General features: G+C 42.8%; 1 protein-coding gene across 2 annotated transcripts in view; it reads right to left on the reverse strand.

Annotated features, from left to right (window-relative positions):
- The window catches only part of CB4H10orf67 (chromosome B4 C10orf67 homolog), a 161,874-nt gene that overhangs the window by 40,305 nt on the left and 106,419 nt on the right, over positions 1–15,150 (reverse strand). Inside the window, exons 11-13 of one of the 2 annotated variants that reach the window (XM_049624696.1) lie at positions 13,495–13,557; positions 12,503–12,582; positions 12,353–12,418 (exon numbers count right to left, since the gene is read on the reverse strand). In XM_049624696.1, the coding sequence (XP_049480653.1) occupies positions 12,353–12,418; positions 12,503–12,582; positions 13,495–13,557 (209 nt within the window). The remainder of the gene's footprint in view (positions 1–12,352; positions 12,419–12,502; positions 12,583–13,494; positions 13,558–15,150) is intronic. The other variant, XM_049624697.1, reaches the window with a different exon arrangement.

The raw sequence follows: 15,150 nt of genomic DNA on the forward strand, positions 1-15,150 counted from the left end.
ATAGTATATAACATGTCACAATTTGTGCGATGCAGCTGAAGCAGTGCTTAGAGGACAATATATAGCCTGACATGTACATGGTAGAAGAAAAAAATCATATCAGCTTTCTTCTTAGGAAGGACAGCAAGTCATACACAAAGAAAGTAGAAGGAACAAAATAATAAAGTTAAGAACAGAAACTAATGAAAAGAAACCAAATATATGTGAGAAATTTAACAAAGGAAAAACGATTTCTTTGAAATAAATAATAAAGCTGACTCTTAACAAGATTGATCAAGAAAAAAGAAGAAAACACAAATTATCATTATCAGAAATGAAAAGGGGACATCATTAGATCTTACAGATAATTTAAGTGTATATATAATATGAGGATATTATGAACAACTTTAAGTCAATCTGACACTTTAGTGAAAAGGTGAAATTCTTCTAAAAAGACAACATAAATTATGAAATCTACTAAAAGTAGAAAATCAAAATAACTCAGTATCTATTTAATGAACTGGATAATATTTAAAACCTTCCTTCAGGGATCACCAACAAACTCATAAAAATATGTTCAATCACCATTCACCATCAGGGAAATGCAAATCAAAACCACAATGAGAGGGGCACCTGGGTGGCTCAGTCGATTTCGGCTCAGGTCATGATCTCGCTGTTTGTGAGTTGAAGTCCTGCATCAGACTCCACACTGCTACTGGTGTGGAGCCTGCTTCAGATTCTCTCTCTCTGACTCACCCCACCTCCCACACACTCTCTCTTTCTCAAAATAAATAAATAAACTTAAAAAACACACCATGAGACATCACCTCACGCCTGTCAAAATGGTTAACATCAACAACACAGGAAACAACAGGAGTTGGCAAGGAAGCGGAGAAAAAGGAAAGCTCATGCACTGTCGGTGAGAATGCAAACTGGTACAGCCACTGTGGAAAACAGTGTGGAGATTCCTCAAAAAGTTAGAAATAGAACTACTCTATGATCCAGTACTGCACTACTGGGTATTTACCCAAAGAATAAAAGAACACTAATGCAAAGGGATACATGCACCCCTATGCTTGTAGAAGTATTATTTACAATAGCCAAGATATGGAAGCAGCCCAAGCATCCATCAATTGATGAATGGATAAAGAACATACACCACGGAATATTATTTGGCCAAAAAAATTAAATCTTGCCATTTGCAACAACACAAACGGAGCTGGAGAGTATTCTGCTAAGGAAGTAAGTCAGAGATAGCCAAATACCATACGATTTCACTCATATGTGGAATTTAAGAAACAAAACAAATGAGCAAAGGGAATAAAGAAAGAGAAACAAACCAAGAAAGAGACTCCTCACTATAGAGAACACACAGACGGCTCCCAGCGGGGATGGGGGGTGGGGGGTGGGGTGGGGAATAGGTGATGGGGATTAAGGAGTGCACTTGTAATCAGCACTGGGTGTTGTATGGAACCAATAAATCATTATTGTACAACTGAAACTGATATAGCACTGTATGTCAACTAATTGCAATTAAAATAAGAACTCAAAAAAAAACCCAAAAAAACCCCAAAAAAACCAAAAAACCTTCCCCCAGAGAATGATAAATATTAACTTCAGGATAGACGTTATATTGGAGGAAGAAAAGGCACTAGGCACCGGGTGGGCACACGGCGGCTACGAAGCTACTACTAATACTCTATCTTGTAGTGAGAATACACGTGTTCGCTATCTTGTTATCTTTATACTATAGTAGTATATCTTAAGTATTCTTCTGTACGTATTCAATGCTGAACAAAAAAATGTTTTTAAACAAATAAAATAAGAGTAACATGTTTTTAGGGTCAGAAAGAGCTGTGTCCGTGCCTGAGACCTGCCACTCTTCAGCTACGTGAATTCTGCCAAATTCCTTCAACTTCTTTTGACTTCAGTTTCCTCCCAAGAAAAGTGGAGTTAGCATTTTTTTTAACTACCTCCTACAGTTTCAAGGAGGATCTGATGCACGTAAAATGATTAGCATTGTCTCTGGCACATCTAGCAAAGTAAAACATTCATCGAATACGTTCACCACACTCATAACACGCTAACACACAACTAACAACCGCCATTTTGAATGCGGTGAATGGCAGGCCCACTGTGACTCCCCCTCCCCCCGCGAGTAGATTGCTATGAGAGGGGATATGAATCTTTCTTGAAGAGAAATCGGTGACCTTTTTACCCGAGGAGACGAATTGCCCAGCTTACTCCTTGTTCCTTTAGATGCTGCACAGTCGCTCCCTTGTCAGCTTGAAGTGTTGATCAGAGTTACAGCAAGTGGCAGCCAATTCCTACTTTTCCTCCTGCCAGAAATTCAACTAGTACACGCTCAACACATATTTGTTAAGTGAATGAATAAACAAAAGGACACATTAATTGTACTGTATGCTGAAAATGAGATAGAAGGCTGGCCTGGATTCTTACATGCTTGTCTTGAACGTGTTGTCATGAAGTTCCTGTCTTCCCTATAGTCCCTGCAGCCATGGATACCACATGGTCGCCCCGCCAAGAAAAGAATTCCACTTTGACCCACCTGGGTTGCTAGAAATGGGCCCCGATGAGCCAAGAAGTGGAAAATACAGAGGAGTCTTTCACGCTGACCATGTTCCTGCTGTACTCTGGTTGCTAGGTCCGCATAAGAGGAAGGGGCTGCACTTCCTGGTTTTGATGGGCTTTTTCCTTCCTCTTCCTCTTCCCCTTCCCCTCCTCCTCCTCCTCCCTTTAGTTTCAACTGTCACTGTATTGCAAGGTGGTAGAATCAATTACAAATTTAAACTATGTCTTGGTAATCTTTATTCGGGCAACAAGTTTTATGAAAAGCAAACTGCTCATTCAAAAGTGATCACGGAACAACTCAAAATACAGCACAAGGAGGATGAAAAACATGTCCCTGGCCCGTAGATTGTTTTCACTTTCTCACTACGTAAAATTCAAACTTTTCATTTTTAGGAGAGGTTAAGCGTAACTTTAGTAGACAGCAACACAGAAAGATTTTGCCACATTGACTAGTCTCCTTGATCAATTGCTTCTAGCTGTCTCCACTGAGATAGACGCATTTATAGAACTGGCCGTACTTGGGCCTTCTTTGCGAGCAGCTTTAGATCTGCAATGCACTTGGCCATCGCCTCCTTTTCCTGCTGTGTAGAGACGCTCTTTGCACCGCATGCCTCTCCACCCAGTTTATCATGTGTTCTTGTTCCTTTTGACCCATCACGTTCTGCACGGAGATGTGATAGTCCAGACGATTCTTTACCTCCTTGTATACTCTATGCAGCCGTTCCTGGTAAGTAGGCTCTAGTGTTATTCCTCTGGACGTCAAAAAGACAACGGCGCTTTTGAACTAAGGCCTGCTGTGACTTCTGCATATCATTTGTGTTCTGGATCTGTTTGTTGGAAGTCTGTTTCACCTCTTCTAGTTGGGCAATTTTTTTGCTCATTGTGTTTGTCAGCAAATTCTCCAGTAGAGGCACCACATTTGTTAACCACATAGATAAGCAACCTTATTGTTGACACGGCAGAGAAGATCTCTGCAGTAATCACATATATTTCTTTGGGTAGGAAATATAAGATAAGCTCAGTTCCAAGCACATAGGGTCCTGTTATGCCAGTCCTGGGATACAGGAACTGGAGGAATTCCTAGGGGACCAGGTGCCCAGAACTTTTCCTCCATTTTCAGGCAAAGGTGGTACAGGGGCGAGATTTGGCTGCCCTGCGTGAAGGGCCTGTTGCCTTCCTATACCCCTGGAGCGAGGAGGGCTGCATTCTTCAGACAGGGGGCACTACCCAGGACGGGCATAGTCAGTGAGGGTTCACGAAGCAGTCTCCGTGTCCTAGGTGGGTTTTTTCCCCTCTTACCTTAGGAAGTGTGCAACTGTCAGTGATGTTCGTGGAGCTCACTCTCCAGCAAGCTTTGCTGGTACCTCGGCCGATGATTTCCTGCTCATCAGGCCAGTCTGCGGTGCCTTCAGGGAACTTTTCCACCATCCGCTGGGCCGGACTTACACATTCTGCCATGGTGTCTGAATCTCAGCCTTGAGGGGAGAACTCTTCCACATTTGTTCCTTCCATAAATACTTTTCCTCGGCCCTCGAGGCAGAAGCTGCTTCCTACATTGTGTGACTCCCCCAATTCTCTAGAGTTTCTTCTACCTCCTTTAGCAATTAACCACCTTCTATTAGTTAATACTTCTTGATATTAAAAATTTCCCTGTTCAGGTATGTCCTGATGAAACACCCTGATTCACCCAGCATGCTCTTTTTCTCTACCCACACTCACTCTTAGCTTTACTTATTTTTTTTTAATGTTTATTTATTTTTGAGAGAAAGAGAGAGTGACAGAGAGAGAACATGAGTGGGGGAGGTATACAGAGAGAGGGTGACATAGAACCTGAAGCAGGCTCCATGCTCCAAGCTGTCAGCACAGAGCCTGATACGGGGCACAAACCCACAAACCAGGAGATCATGACCTGAGCTGAAGTCGGGTGCTTCATCTACTGAGCCACCCAGGCGCCCCTAGTCTCATGGCTTTAAATAACACCTACACTGGGTGCTTGGCTGGCTCAGTTGGTAGAGTCTGTGACTCTTGATCTCAGGGTCATGAGTTCAAGCCCCATGTTGGGCATGCAGCCTACTTAAAATACATACTTAAAACACACACAGGGGCATCTGGGTGGCTCAGTCAGTTAAGTGTCAAATTCTTGATTTCAGCTCAGGTCACGGTCTCACAGTTTGTGGGTTCAAGCCCTGGGTTAGGTTCTGCACTGAGAGTAGGAAGCTGGCTTGGGATTCTCTCTGCCCCTCCCCCCTCCCTCTCAAAATAAATAAATAAACTTTAATAAAAAACTACATACATACATAACACCTATATAATATATCTCAATCTATGTATGCAGCCTAAACTTTCTTCTGAATTTCAGACTCATATGGTCATGACTGCCTATCTGACGTCTACTCTTAGGTAATAATAGGCATCTTAAGCTGATATCAGAAACTGAAGTGATTTCCCACTGACCACATGCCCCTGCAGGACAGGGCAGGGGGTGCGAGTTTAGAAGGGGTGCGCAGGGAAGATGTTTCTAGTAAGATGATCTTTGAGTGAAGACCTGAACTGAATGAGGGACCAAGCCATGAGGTTGACTGGAAGAACATTCCAGGCAGATGGAACGGCAGGTGCAAAGGCCCTGGGTTGGGAGCTTTCCTGTGTGAAACATGCTTGCTTGTCTCCGTGGCAGGCAACCCCATCTTTCCTGTTGCTTAGCTAAGACCCTGACATCCATCCTCAATGTCTTTCTCCTTCACCTTCTATGCAATCTTTCAACAATCCTATTGAGCCTACTTTCAAAATGTATCCAAAATGCAATCATTTATCTGCTTCCATCCGAGCCAAATCACCACCGTGTTTTGCCTAAGAATGGGTTATTATTTCCAGAACTCCTAACTTTACCTTGGGCCTCTCTATAATCAACACAGAGGTCAGAGTAATGTTTTTAAGATATAAAATCAGATTGGGTTTCCTCTTCATTGGCAAAGACTCTCCGATGAAGTGTTAGGGCACGAACTCAATATTCTGAATATTAACAAGTAAAGGGAGTCAAGCATTTATCTTGCCTTCTTTGTATAAACTATAGTTTAGGGTAACCAAATAGTTGAGGGAAAACTTTGTAAATAGAATTTTAGCTAATAAATGGAGACGGAAAGATAGAATTAGGCGATCACTAATTTATAACCCCTAATAAAATAGTGGATCATAGTTCACGGTCATTGATGGATGCTCAAATTATTTGGAGAAAGGTCAATAGTGAACCTTAAAATGTATGGATTCAGTAAAATAATGCAGCCACATTCACATCAAGTGTCTGATGATGTGATGCAGCAGGATAAATAACACTTCCAATGAAGTAGTCTTCCCTGAAATATTGAATGTAAATCTGATCAAGCCTCCAGATTTAAAAATAAGTCTGTAGAACATATAGGGATAGGAGAATCGCTAAATGACCACACACACACACACACACACACACACACACAGAGTTAGCCAAATCCAGAATGTGGGACATTCTAGACAACAAACGGGCATATTTTTTTAGCAAATCAATGGACAGGAATGTGGAACTGTTATGGGAGGGGGAGATTTAAGGGACATAACACTCAAATGTAGTGGTTCATCTTATCTGGATCTCACTTTAAATAAACAACTTTAAAAGATTCTCTTGAGATAATCAAGAAACTTTGGATATGGTGAAATAGTAGCGAAGAATTTATATTCCTAACTTTATTAGGTGTGATAATGTCACAGCAGACACGTGAAAGAGAACATTTTTTTTTAAATTTTTTTAATGTTTATTTATTTTTGAGACAGAGAGAGACAGAGCATGAACGGGGGAGGGTCAGAGAGAGGGAGACACAGAATCTGAAACAGGCTCCAGGCTCTGAGCTGTCAGCACAGAGCCCGACGCGGGGCTCGAACTCACCGACCGCGAGATCACGACCTGAGCCGAAGTCGGCCGCTTAACCGACTGAGCCACCCAGGCGCCCCGAACATTTTTTTTATTTAAAAAAATGTTAGCTAGTCCCATGCAGAGCGAAATTCTGAATCTTCTACCTCATTGACTTGCCCCTCTTCATTCCACTCCAGCCACCTGGCCTCCTAACATCCTTTGAACACACAGGAAAGCTCCCAACCCAGGGCCTTTGCACCTGCCGTTCCATGTGCCTGGAATGTTCTTCCAGACAACCTCATGGCTTGCTCCCTCATTTCAGTTCAGGTCTTCACTCAAATATCACCTTACTAGAAACATCTTCCCTGCCCACCCCTTCTAAACTCGCAACCCCTGCCCTGTCCTGCAGGGGAACGATGTGTTGTATAAAATGTCATAACCGGACATTTTATATATTTACTTGTCTATTGCGTTTCCTCCCAATAGAAGGTAAGTTCTGTGAGGGCAGAGACTTGGTTATTTTGTTTACTGCACTATCTCCAGAATCTACAAAAGTGAAACTAACTTTAATGGGCCTGCTGTTGGGAGTGTAAACTGTTATAGCCTTCCTGGAGAAGAACAGGAGCCTTTTTAACCGGACTAGGGTGACCATGTGATTTATCAACCAATTCAGGACACATCTGAGAATGAAAGGAAATGCTATTGATCATTATACCAGGCAACCAGCTTAAACCAGAATCAGCCCAGGCAAATCAAAAGGCGTGATCATCGTAACAGAACTCAACCACCTTACTCCATATGTACCAAAGGAAATCCTGGCAAGCCTTAAGAGGAGCTGGCGAAAACCTGACTGACCACCAAAAATGGAGTAGATTAGTAACACTAGGTAAAGGCATTCTATGGGAGCGTCTGGGCAGCTGTCGGTGAAGCGCCCAACTCTTGATTTTGGCTCAGGTCGTGGTGTCAGGGTCATGGGATACAGCCCCACATCAGTCTCTGCACTGGGCATGGAGCCTGCTTAAGACTCTCTCTCTCTCCCTCTCTCTCTCTTACCCCCTTCTCCCTTTACCCCCTCCCCTGCTTGCATTCTTTCTGTCTTAAAAAAAAAAACAAAATTAAAATTAAATATTAAAAAAAGACATACAACGGAATATCATGCAGTGGTCAGAAAAAAATTTTAAAAATTAAATTTTCAAAAAGACACTATGGAATATTATGCAGTGGTCAGAAAAAATGGGCTAACTGATACATACAGGGCACTATGGATGGAATTCTAAAAGAATAGTGTATCTTCAATTTTATAAAACCATAGGAATGACTTCATTGTTTTAGATACAAAAACGGAAGATAGGCAGGTGACTCTATCAGCTTGAGATTTCATTCAGTTTAACAATTTCATGGCAGGCGTCTATGAGATTAATCATTTTGTTGCACATACATTTGCAAAGAGGACAGTTTGGATCTTTCACACAATGTAACTTTGCTAGATGAAGATGACTGCTGGAGAAAGGATCTATTTCCAAATAACTAAAAGTATCCCTTCTGGACAGTAGGCTGGCTAAACTGGGGAGAGGACTTTGGGCTGAGATATTTAGGAATGGATAAATATACTCCAAGATTGAAGCCAACTTTCATTTGCTACAAAAGAGAAGCTGGAAAATTCAGACGGATCTCAGTTCTGAGTTTTGTTTGATGGTCTTAATAGCTTGCTCCCCACACTCAGCCTAGGAAACCACAAGAATCAGGGCGAAAAAAAATTGCTACACCCTTCAGAGATTCTGGACCGCCCTCCACGCCCTACCATGTACCTCCACACCTCTGTCCCGGAGAGCTCCCAGTTACTATTCATTTTGAATCCTGTGTCTCTGAACAGTAACTTCAGACTGACATCTACGTTTGGTTGTCCGCTTAGCTTTTTTCCCCCCTTCCTTTTCTTTCTTTCTTTTTTTTTTAATATATTTTATTTTTTAGAGGAGTTTTAGATTCACAGCAAATCGAGAAGGATGTACAGAGGTTTCACATATACTTCCTGCCCCCACACGTGGATAGCTTCCTCCACGGTTAACAACCAACCAAGTGGTCCATTTGTTACAATCAATGAACCTACGCTCATACACCATTATTATTCAGAGTGCATAGCTTACATTAAGGTTCAGTCTTGGTCTCGTACATTCATTTTTTTTTTTTTTTTAAAGTAGGCTTCATGCCCAGCACTGAGGCTAACTCGGGGCTTAAACTCACGACCCTGAAACCAAGACCTGAGCTGAGATCAAGAGTCGGATGCTTAACCAACTGAGCCACACAGGCGCCCCTCTATGGGTTTTAACAAATGTATAATGGCAGGTATCTACCTTTGCAGTGTCGTACAAGGTAATGTCACTGCCCCCGAATCCTCTATGCTCCACTGATTCATCTCCCCTTAGCCCCAAACCCCTAGCAACTACTGATCCTTTTGCTGTCTGCATACTTTTACCTTTTCCAGAATGGCATATGGGAATCATAGCCTTTTCGGACGGGCTTTTCTTCAATTAGTAATATGTGAAAATTTCAGGTTCTTCCATATCTTATCATGGTCTGATAGCTCATTTCATTTCACTGCTGAATAATATTCCATTTTCTGCATAAAAGACATCTTGGTTGCTTCCAAGTTTTGGCAGTTATAAATAAAGCTGCCTTCAGCACCCATGTCTGCTCGACTCTGGATTCCAATGCCGCTCACTTCCCACCCTGGGAAACTGTGTCTTGTATCACCATGAGCCGAACACTGGGAACTTCATGAGTCAACCCCACACCATCCCCTCACCTGTCCAGGGTCTAGCTTCTGAGAAGGCTTCGGGCAGCTGAATTAAGAAGAAGGGGCAAGACTCAGAAAAACCACGGAATGCCCAAGACTCCAGATTTATTCCGATTTGGCTTTGGCAGTTGTTGGGAAATTTGAATTTCACAGACAATTGAAAATGAATGTTTTGTGGGTGCACTCGTGGCAATGAGAGACAACAAGCTATCAAGGGCTGAATCTTCTTTCCCACCTCCCCCCACCTCCGGGCCACACCCTGACGTGAACTGAGAACAAAGATACAAGAGTCTCGGCCTGTCAGGGGTGAAACTAACGAAACCGGGGACGGCAGGTGTACCGGGGAAAGTGCTATGCCTCCCGTGACATCAGGGGCAAGCTCGACACCCGAGCAGGGAGAGAAGTGGAGAGAGAAGAGGAAGGGAGCAGTATAGAGTTTCTGGTTACCTAACCTCCCCTGCCCCCCACGTCCAAGAACGAAGGGGTTTATAACGGGTTCAAAGGGAGGGGAAGAAGGAGGGAATACAGAGCCCAGCGAGCTGGACCAGACACTTCCTACCTTCAGTTCTGCCGGCCGGGGTGGGGGGGGGGGGGGGGGGGGTGGGGACAATCTCCCTGAATGCTATGCTGGCGCTTCTGCGCATGCGGAGAGGAGGGGCGAGGGAAGGGGTGCGTACATCCACCTCTTAGACGTGCATACTCCACAGTGATGGGGGAACAGCGTGTGTGCAAGTTGTCTGTGACCTGGGAAGTGTGATGCGCATCGGTGGGTCTGGCCACCCCCAGGAGCTCAGCAGGCAGATCAGGGGGATGGTTCGGATGGGTGTCTGGGGTCGAGGCGGGAAAGGCGGCATCGCTGTGGCACCAGGAAGAGGGGGATCTATTCTCGTGCCCATGTGCCACACCTGCAGGCCATCTGTGTCGAGAGAAGCGACACTGTACCAGGCATGCCACGCTAAGAGGAAGGACGAGCCCCTGTCCTTGTCATCACCGCTTAGTTTCCATCTTCCTGGAAATAGAGCCAACTCGGCAGAGACAGAAAAGGAGCTTGGAGAGAAAGCTCTGAATTGGACCGGAGCTGAATATAAATCATGAATCGGCTGAGAAATTGTTGGATTTGATCGTTACCTTGGCTGGCCAAGGTGAAGTTTTTCCTCTACTGAACAAAATGATGGCTCCCAATCTGAGCTCTGTTAGATGAAGTGAAATGACCATTCTAGCGATGCAAATCTGCGACTGCACCGTTAATCTCCATCCCACACCATGATGCAGTGCCCGGGATATATACACTCTCTATGTTATATATCACCTTGAACGAACACTTGGTGATGCAACCACACCAGAGACACAATGCATTAGATCCCAACATCACGTCCCAGTTAGGCGACTAGAAAACATAGAAACTATGCAACCGGATTTCTTGCTCTTCACGATATTTAGATATCAACATAGGGTCTGCACAGACCAAAATGATGAATATGATTGTCAACATCTTGACTAACAGCAAATCAACTTGAAGTAAACCTGAGACATTCTTGTAAATGGTCTTTGAAACATAGGATGAATCCCATTGGGACAGATATAAGGTAAATATTAAGGATGAACGTGAACCCCACAGAAATAAGTAAGGGGAAGAGAGTCTACTCTGTTTCAGAGAGACTCCAAAATCCATGTTTGGGGAAATGAAATGAAGTGCATATTCAAGTTGCCTTTGTTCTCAGTCTTGTGTTTCACCAGGGTCTATATTCTATCCTTATAATGACTGTATGAGGTGGTTGGGGCAAGTATTAATGTGCACATTTTTCAGGGCACAAAGTGTCATCGGCGCAAACTCGAAGCACAAGCAGGAGCACAAAGCAGAACGTTTTACTACAAGGAGGAGATCTTTCTGTCACATCTGATGATATTTCTGCTATCACGTGGATTATCAGTGTACCGCCTGGGACTAGTTCAGTGTAATGAACACAGCTATGTATAGAATTTTATGGTTTTTTTCCTCTCTCTCTCACACACACACAATAATAGTGTACGCTTATGAAACGCTGTACAATTGTAGGGCATTATCATCCTATGACGTCAGGTGAGTCTCATGCTTGACCTATGACACCAGACCAACACTCAGTCGATCCTGTCTTGAATGCTGCTTGCCTGTGAGAAAATCTTGCAAAGGAACTTTCAACATGCAATAAAGAAGAGACTCTGGGGGACGTTATGGCAGAAAACAAGAGGATCGAATATAGATGTGTTAAATTAACATGCTAGGACTAGGGAGAAAATAAATAGGCATTTACTTGGTGCTGCTTTTAGCCTTTCCAGAATTGTATAGTGTTCTCCAGAATTTTACACTTTCAAAAAGTCAGAGATGACATCGGGAAGATAAATTAAAATGACTGTGTGAGTTGGGGCACCTGGGTGGCTCAGTCGGTTAAGTGCCAGACTTCCGCTCAAGTCATGACCTCACGGTTCGTGGGTTCGAGCCCCGCATCCAGCTCTGTGCTGACAGCTCAGAAGCTGGAGCCTGCTTCAGATTCCATGTCTCCCTCTCTCTCTCAGCCCCTTCTTGGTTCATACCCTGTCTTTCTCTCTCTCTCAAAAATAAATAAACATTAAAAAAATTTTTTTAAAAAAGAATAAATCTTGGGGCGCCTGGGTGGCGCAGTCGGTTAAGCATCCGACTTCAGCCAGGTCACGATCTCGCGGTCCATGAGTTCGAGCCCCACGTCAGGCTCTGGGCTGATGGCTCGGAGCCTGGAGCCTGTTTCCGATTCTGTGTCTCCCTCTCTCTCTGCCCCTCCCCCGTTCATGCTCTGTCTCTCTCTGTCCCAAAAATAAATAAAAAACGTTGAAAAAAAAATTTTAAAAAGAATAAATCTTAAAAAAAGTTGAAATATGGAGATAGGGACTGAAAACAGTCTTGAATTAGTTTTTCCTTGAAGTGACTTCAACAACTCTTCTATTATAAGCCAATTAGTTTGCATTTCCTGTTAAAAGTGTATGCTGGCATTTTATATTAATTAATATGTACAGAGAAATGCAAGGCTCCCAATTCCCTTAAAAGATGATTAGTCACATTTTTATAAATAGAATATGTATATATCACCACATACCTGTTCCTGAGAATATAGAATTTCTTTTCCCAGTTTTTGTTTATCCATTCAGATTCTTTCTTAAATCTGTAATAAATTTATAGATGGTTAAATGTTTTATTAACTACAAATGAACAACTATTAACAACAAAGGAACATTATTACTAGTACCTTTCTATCTTCCTTTTCTCACTTTCTAAATTTGCCCTTAGCACTCGTATTTGCTCTTCCAAATCATGTTTGTCTTCCATCTTTCAATAGAAAACACATCACAAAGTGAATTATGTGCACAATATACTGTGTCTTCACAAGTCTATTCTACCTACTATCAAAACTAATTTTTAAAAATTTTTTAGTGTTTTATTTAGTCGAGAGAGAGAGAGAGAGAGAGAGAGAGAGAGAAAGCACACACAGGAGAGGGAGAGGGAGACACAGAATCCGAAGTGGGCTCCAGGCTCTGAGCTGTCAGCACAGAGCCCGACGCGGGGCTTGAACTCATGAACCGTGAGACCATGACCTGAGCTGAAGATGGACGCTTAACCACCTGAGCCACCCAGGCGCCCCTATCAAACATAATCTGAGTTACATTTACTTGCAAATCCCCATCAATTTCAAGAATTTAAGATCCCATGCTTCCATGTCCTGTAAGTGATTCGTTTAAAGGCAGCCAGCTCTAGATAATATTACAAAGGAATCAAAACTTATTTTCATCACCTTCCCCCTGCCGATCCTGGGTATCCTTTTTCCTAAATCCTTCTTATGACCTCTCTAGTTCATTATAAGCAGGAGCTTCTCTAGTTACTCTAGTTCCTTTTTTTTTTTTTTTTTTTTACCAAAACTGTTCTCAGGAAAGATCTGACCAAAGCAATCATGTTAGAGCTTTGTGTCATCCATTTCTCAGTATTGTTTATATTTTACAAGGGGACAAAGTTTGGTAAAAGGAATGAATCTCTAACAGTGGAATGGTAGGCATATGAATTTCTTTGGGTCCAGCCCAGATGAACCCCAGAATCAGACTATAGTGGGAATCATGTCCTCTGTCTCTTCATGGTGATGGACTCTCAGTGTAGCCTTCAAAGTCGTTGCTACTTTTTAAGAAGGGCCAGCATCAACATAAAGAATAAGTATGTTAATAATAATGGTCATATTAGTTATTATTCTACCTTAGCCACTGGTAATCTCTCCTTCTTTTCTTCGTGCACTCCGACTGGTTTTGGAGATCTTACCTGGCATGAAAATAAATGTATGAAATATATTTGCATGAAATGTAACATTTCAAATCCGTGCATAGAGATGTGGTTTCTCTGCAGCTTAGAGAAAGGCGACTGAGCTTTAAAATGTGCCAGCCATAGTCCCACAGGGGTCTTTTCTGCCTTCTCTAATGTACAAGTTTGCAGTTGGACAGTCACAGCCCATTAAAACCAACTTAAGTGCATTACTCTGCATTTATGTGTTGGGTCATATTTTACCATTATACTTTTTTTTTTTTTTAACGAAGTGGGCAGCTATTACCCAGTGAAGTCACAAGCTTAAGAAAACTTTATTTTAAATGATAACTCTGATGACTTTTCACTGCCGTATCTCTCTGATGAGGACAAGAGTCGACGACAGTGAGAAAACAGACTGGAGGTAAAAATCTGCTTGGTTAGTTATCTCTATGTTCCTACACGAAAGACAGAAAAAGGTGTTCCTTATTACTACCACTACCTTTCTGGTGGGTTCTGTGACCCCAAAGGCCCCAAACTGTTGCCCATCTTGGTGAGGCAGGCTCTACCCAGGAGGGTCTGGAGCCAGGTCGGGGAAGAGCAGCTAGAGAGTTCTGCAGAATAAAGTAAAAGGAACCTAGAGCTCCCTGTGGGTAATCAGAAGTAAGGGCTGGGAAGAGACAGAAAGAAAATGGCCAGGCAAGACCACGAGCCTAGAGGTCTTATGGGGTGTGGGGAAGCCACAGGTGACCAGTGTCCAGGGGTGATGTCCACTATTCAATTTGAAACGGCACCTTGGGGATGCCTCCTCAGCCTCCTGAAATTTACATAGACAAAGGTGTCACGTGAGTGGGCCATTTTAGTAGGAGTCGCAGAATTGGATTGAATTTCGTGTCGGATTAAACAAAATGGAAGCTGGGATGGCAAACGGAGCACCATGAAACTCGGAGACTGACTTAGTTCAAAGGAAGAGGGAGCCCGGCAGAGCGACAACCACAGAATATGCCCGGGCATCTGCAGGAAACGCAGGACACGCTCTAGGCTGCCACAAAGCCCAGAATATGGTTTGAACCAATTTTGCCTCTCTCTGAAGGAGCAGAGGGAACCCAGCTGACATCAGCTGCCACAGATAAGAATAACAAAATTTGTAATAACAGCCATAAAGGCTATCACTTACTGAGTGCCTACTACGTGCCAGGCACTTCACATATGTTACTATTTATTTCTATATACTAACCTATTGATCTTTTCATTCCTGTTGCTCTAGATTTTTTATCGATAGATCATGCATGCACATATTCTTTAAATGAGCTACGAATAGCATACACGAACCTGAAACTCTCACTTCTCAGAAGCTAAGGGTTTTGTTCATTCATTCTGTGTTTAGTTTTTCTCAACATTATTACAAAATAAAGAATAGCCTTTATTGATTTGGGCTTCTCCACAAATAAAGGTTAAGAATTTAAAGCATTCACATTACTTTCCACCTTCTCTCCTTCACAAGGTTTTAACATTTTGCAAGGGTTTAGCTTTTATCATAGTGGCCTTTATTATCATTTCGATATATGGAAACTTCTATATGGTGATTTACCAACTCCCTGGTGTGAAAGATGG

Source organism: Panthera uncia, chromosome B4, assembly GCF_023721935.1.
Source record: "Panthera uncia isolate 11264 chromosome B4, Puncia_PCG_1.0, whole genome shotgun sequence".
Classification (NCBI taxonomy): domain Eukaryota; kingdom Metazoa; phylum Chordata; class Mammalia; order Carnivora; family Felidae; genus Panthera; species Panthera uncia.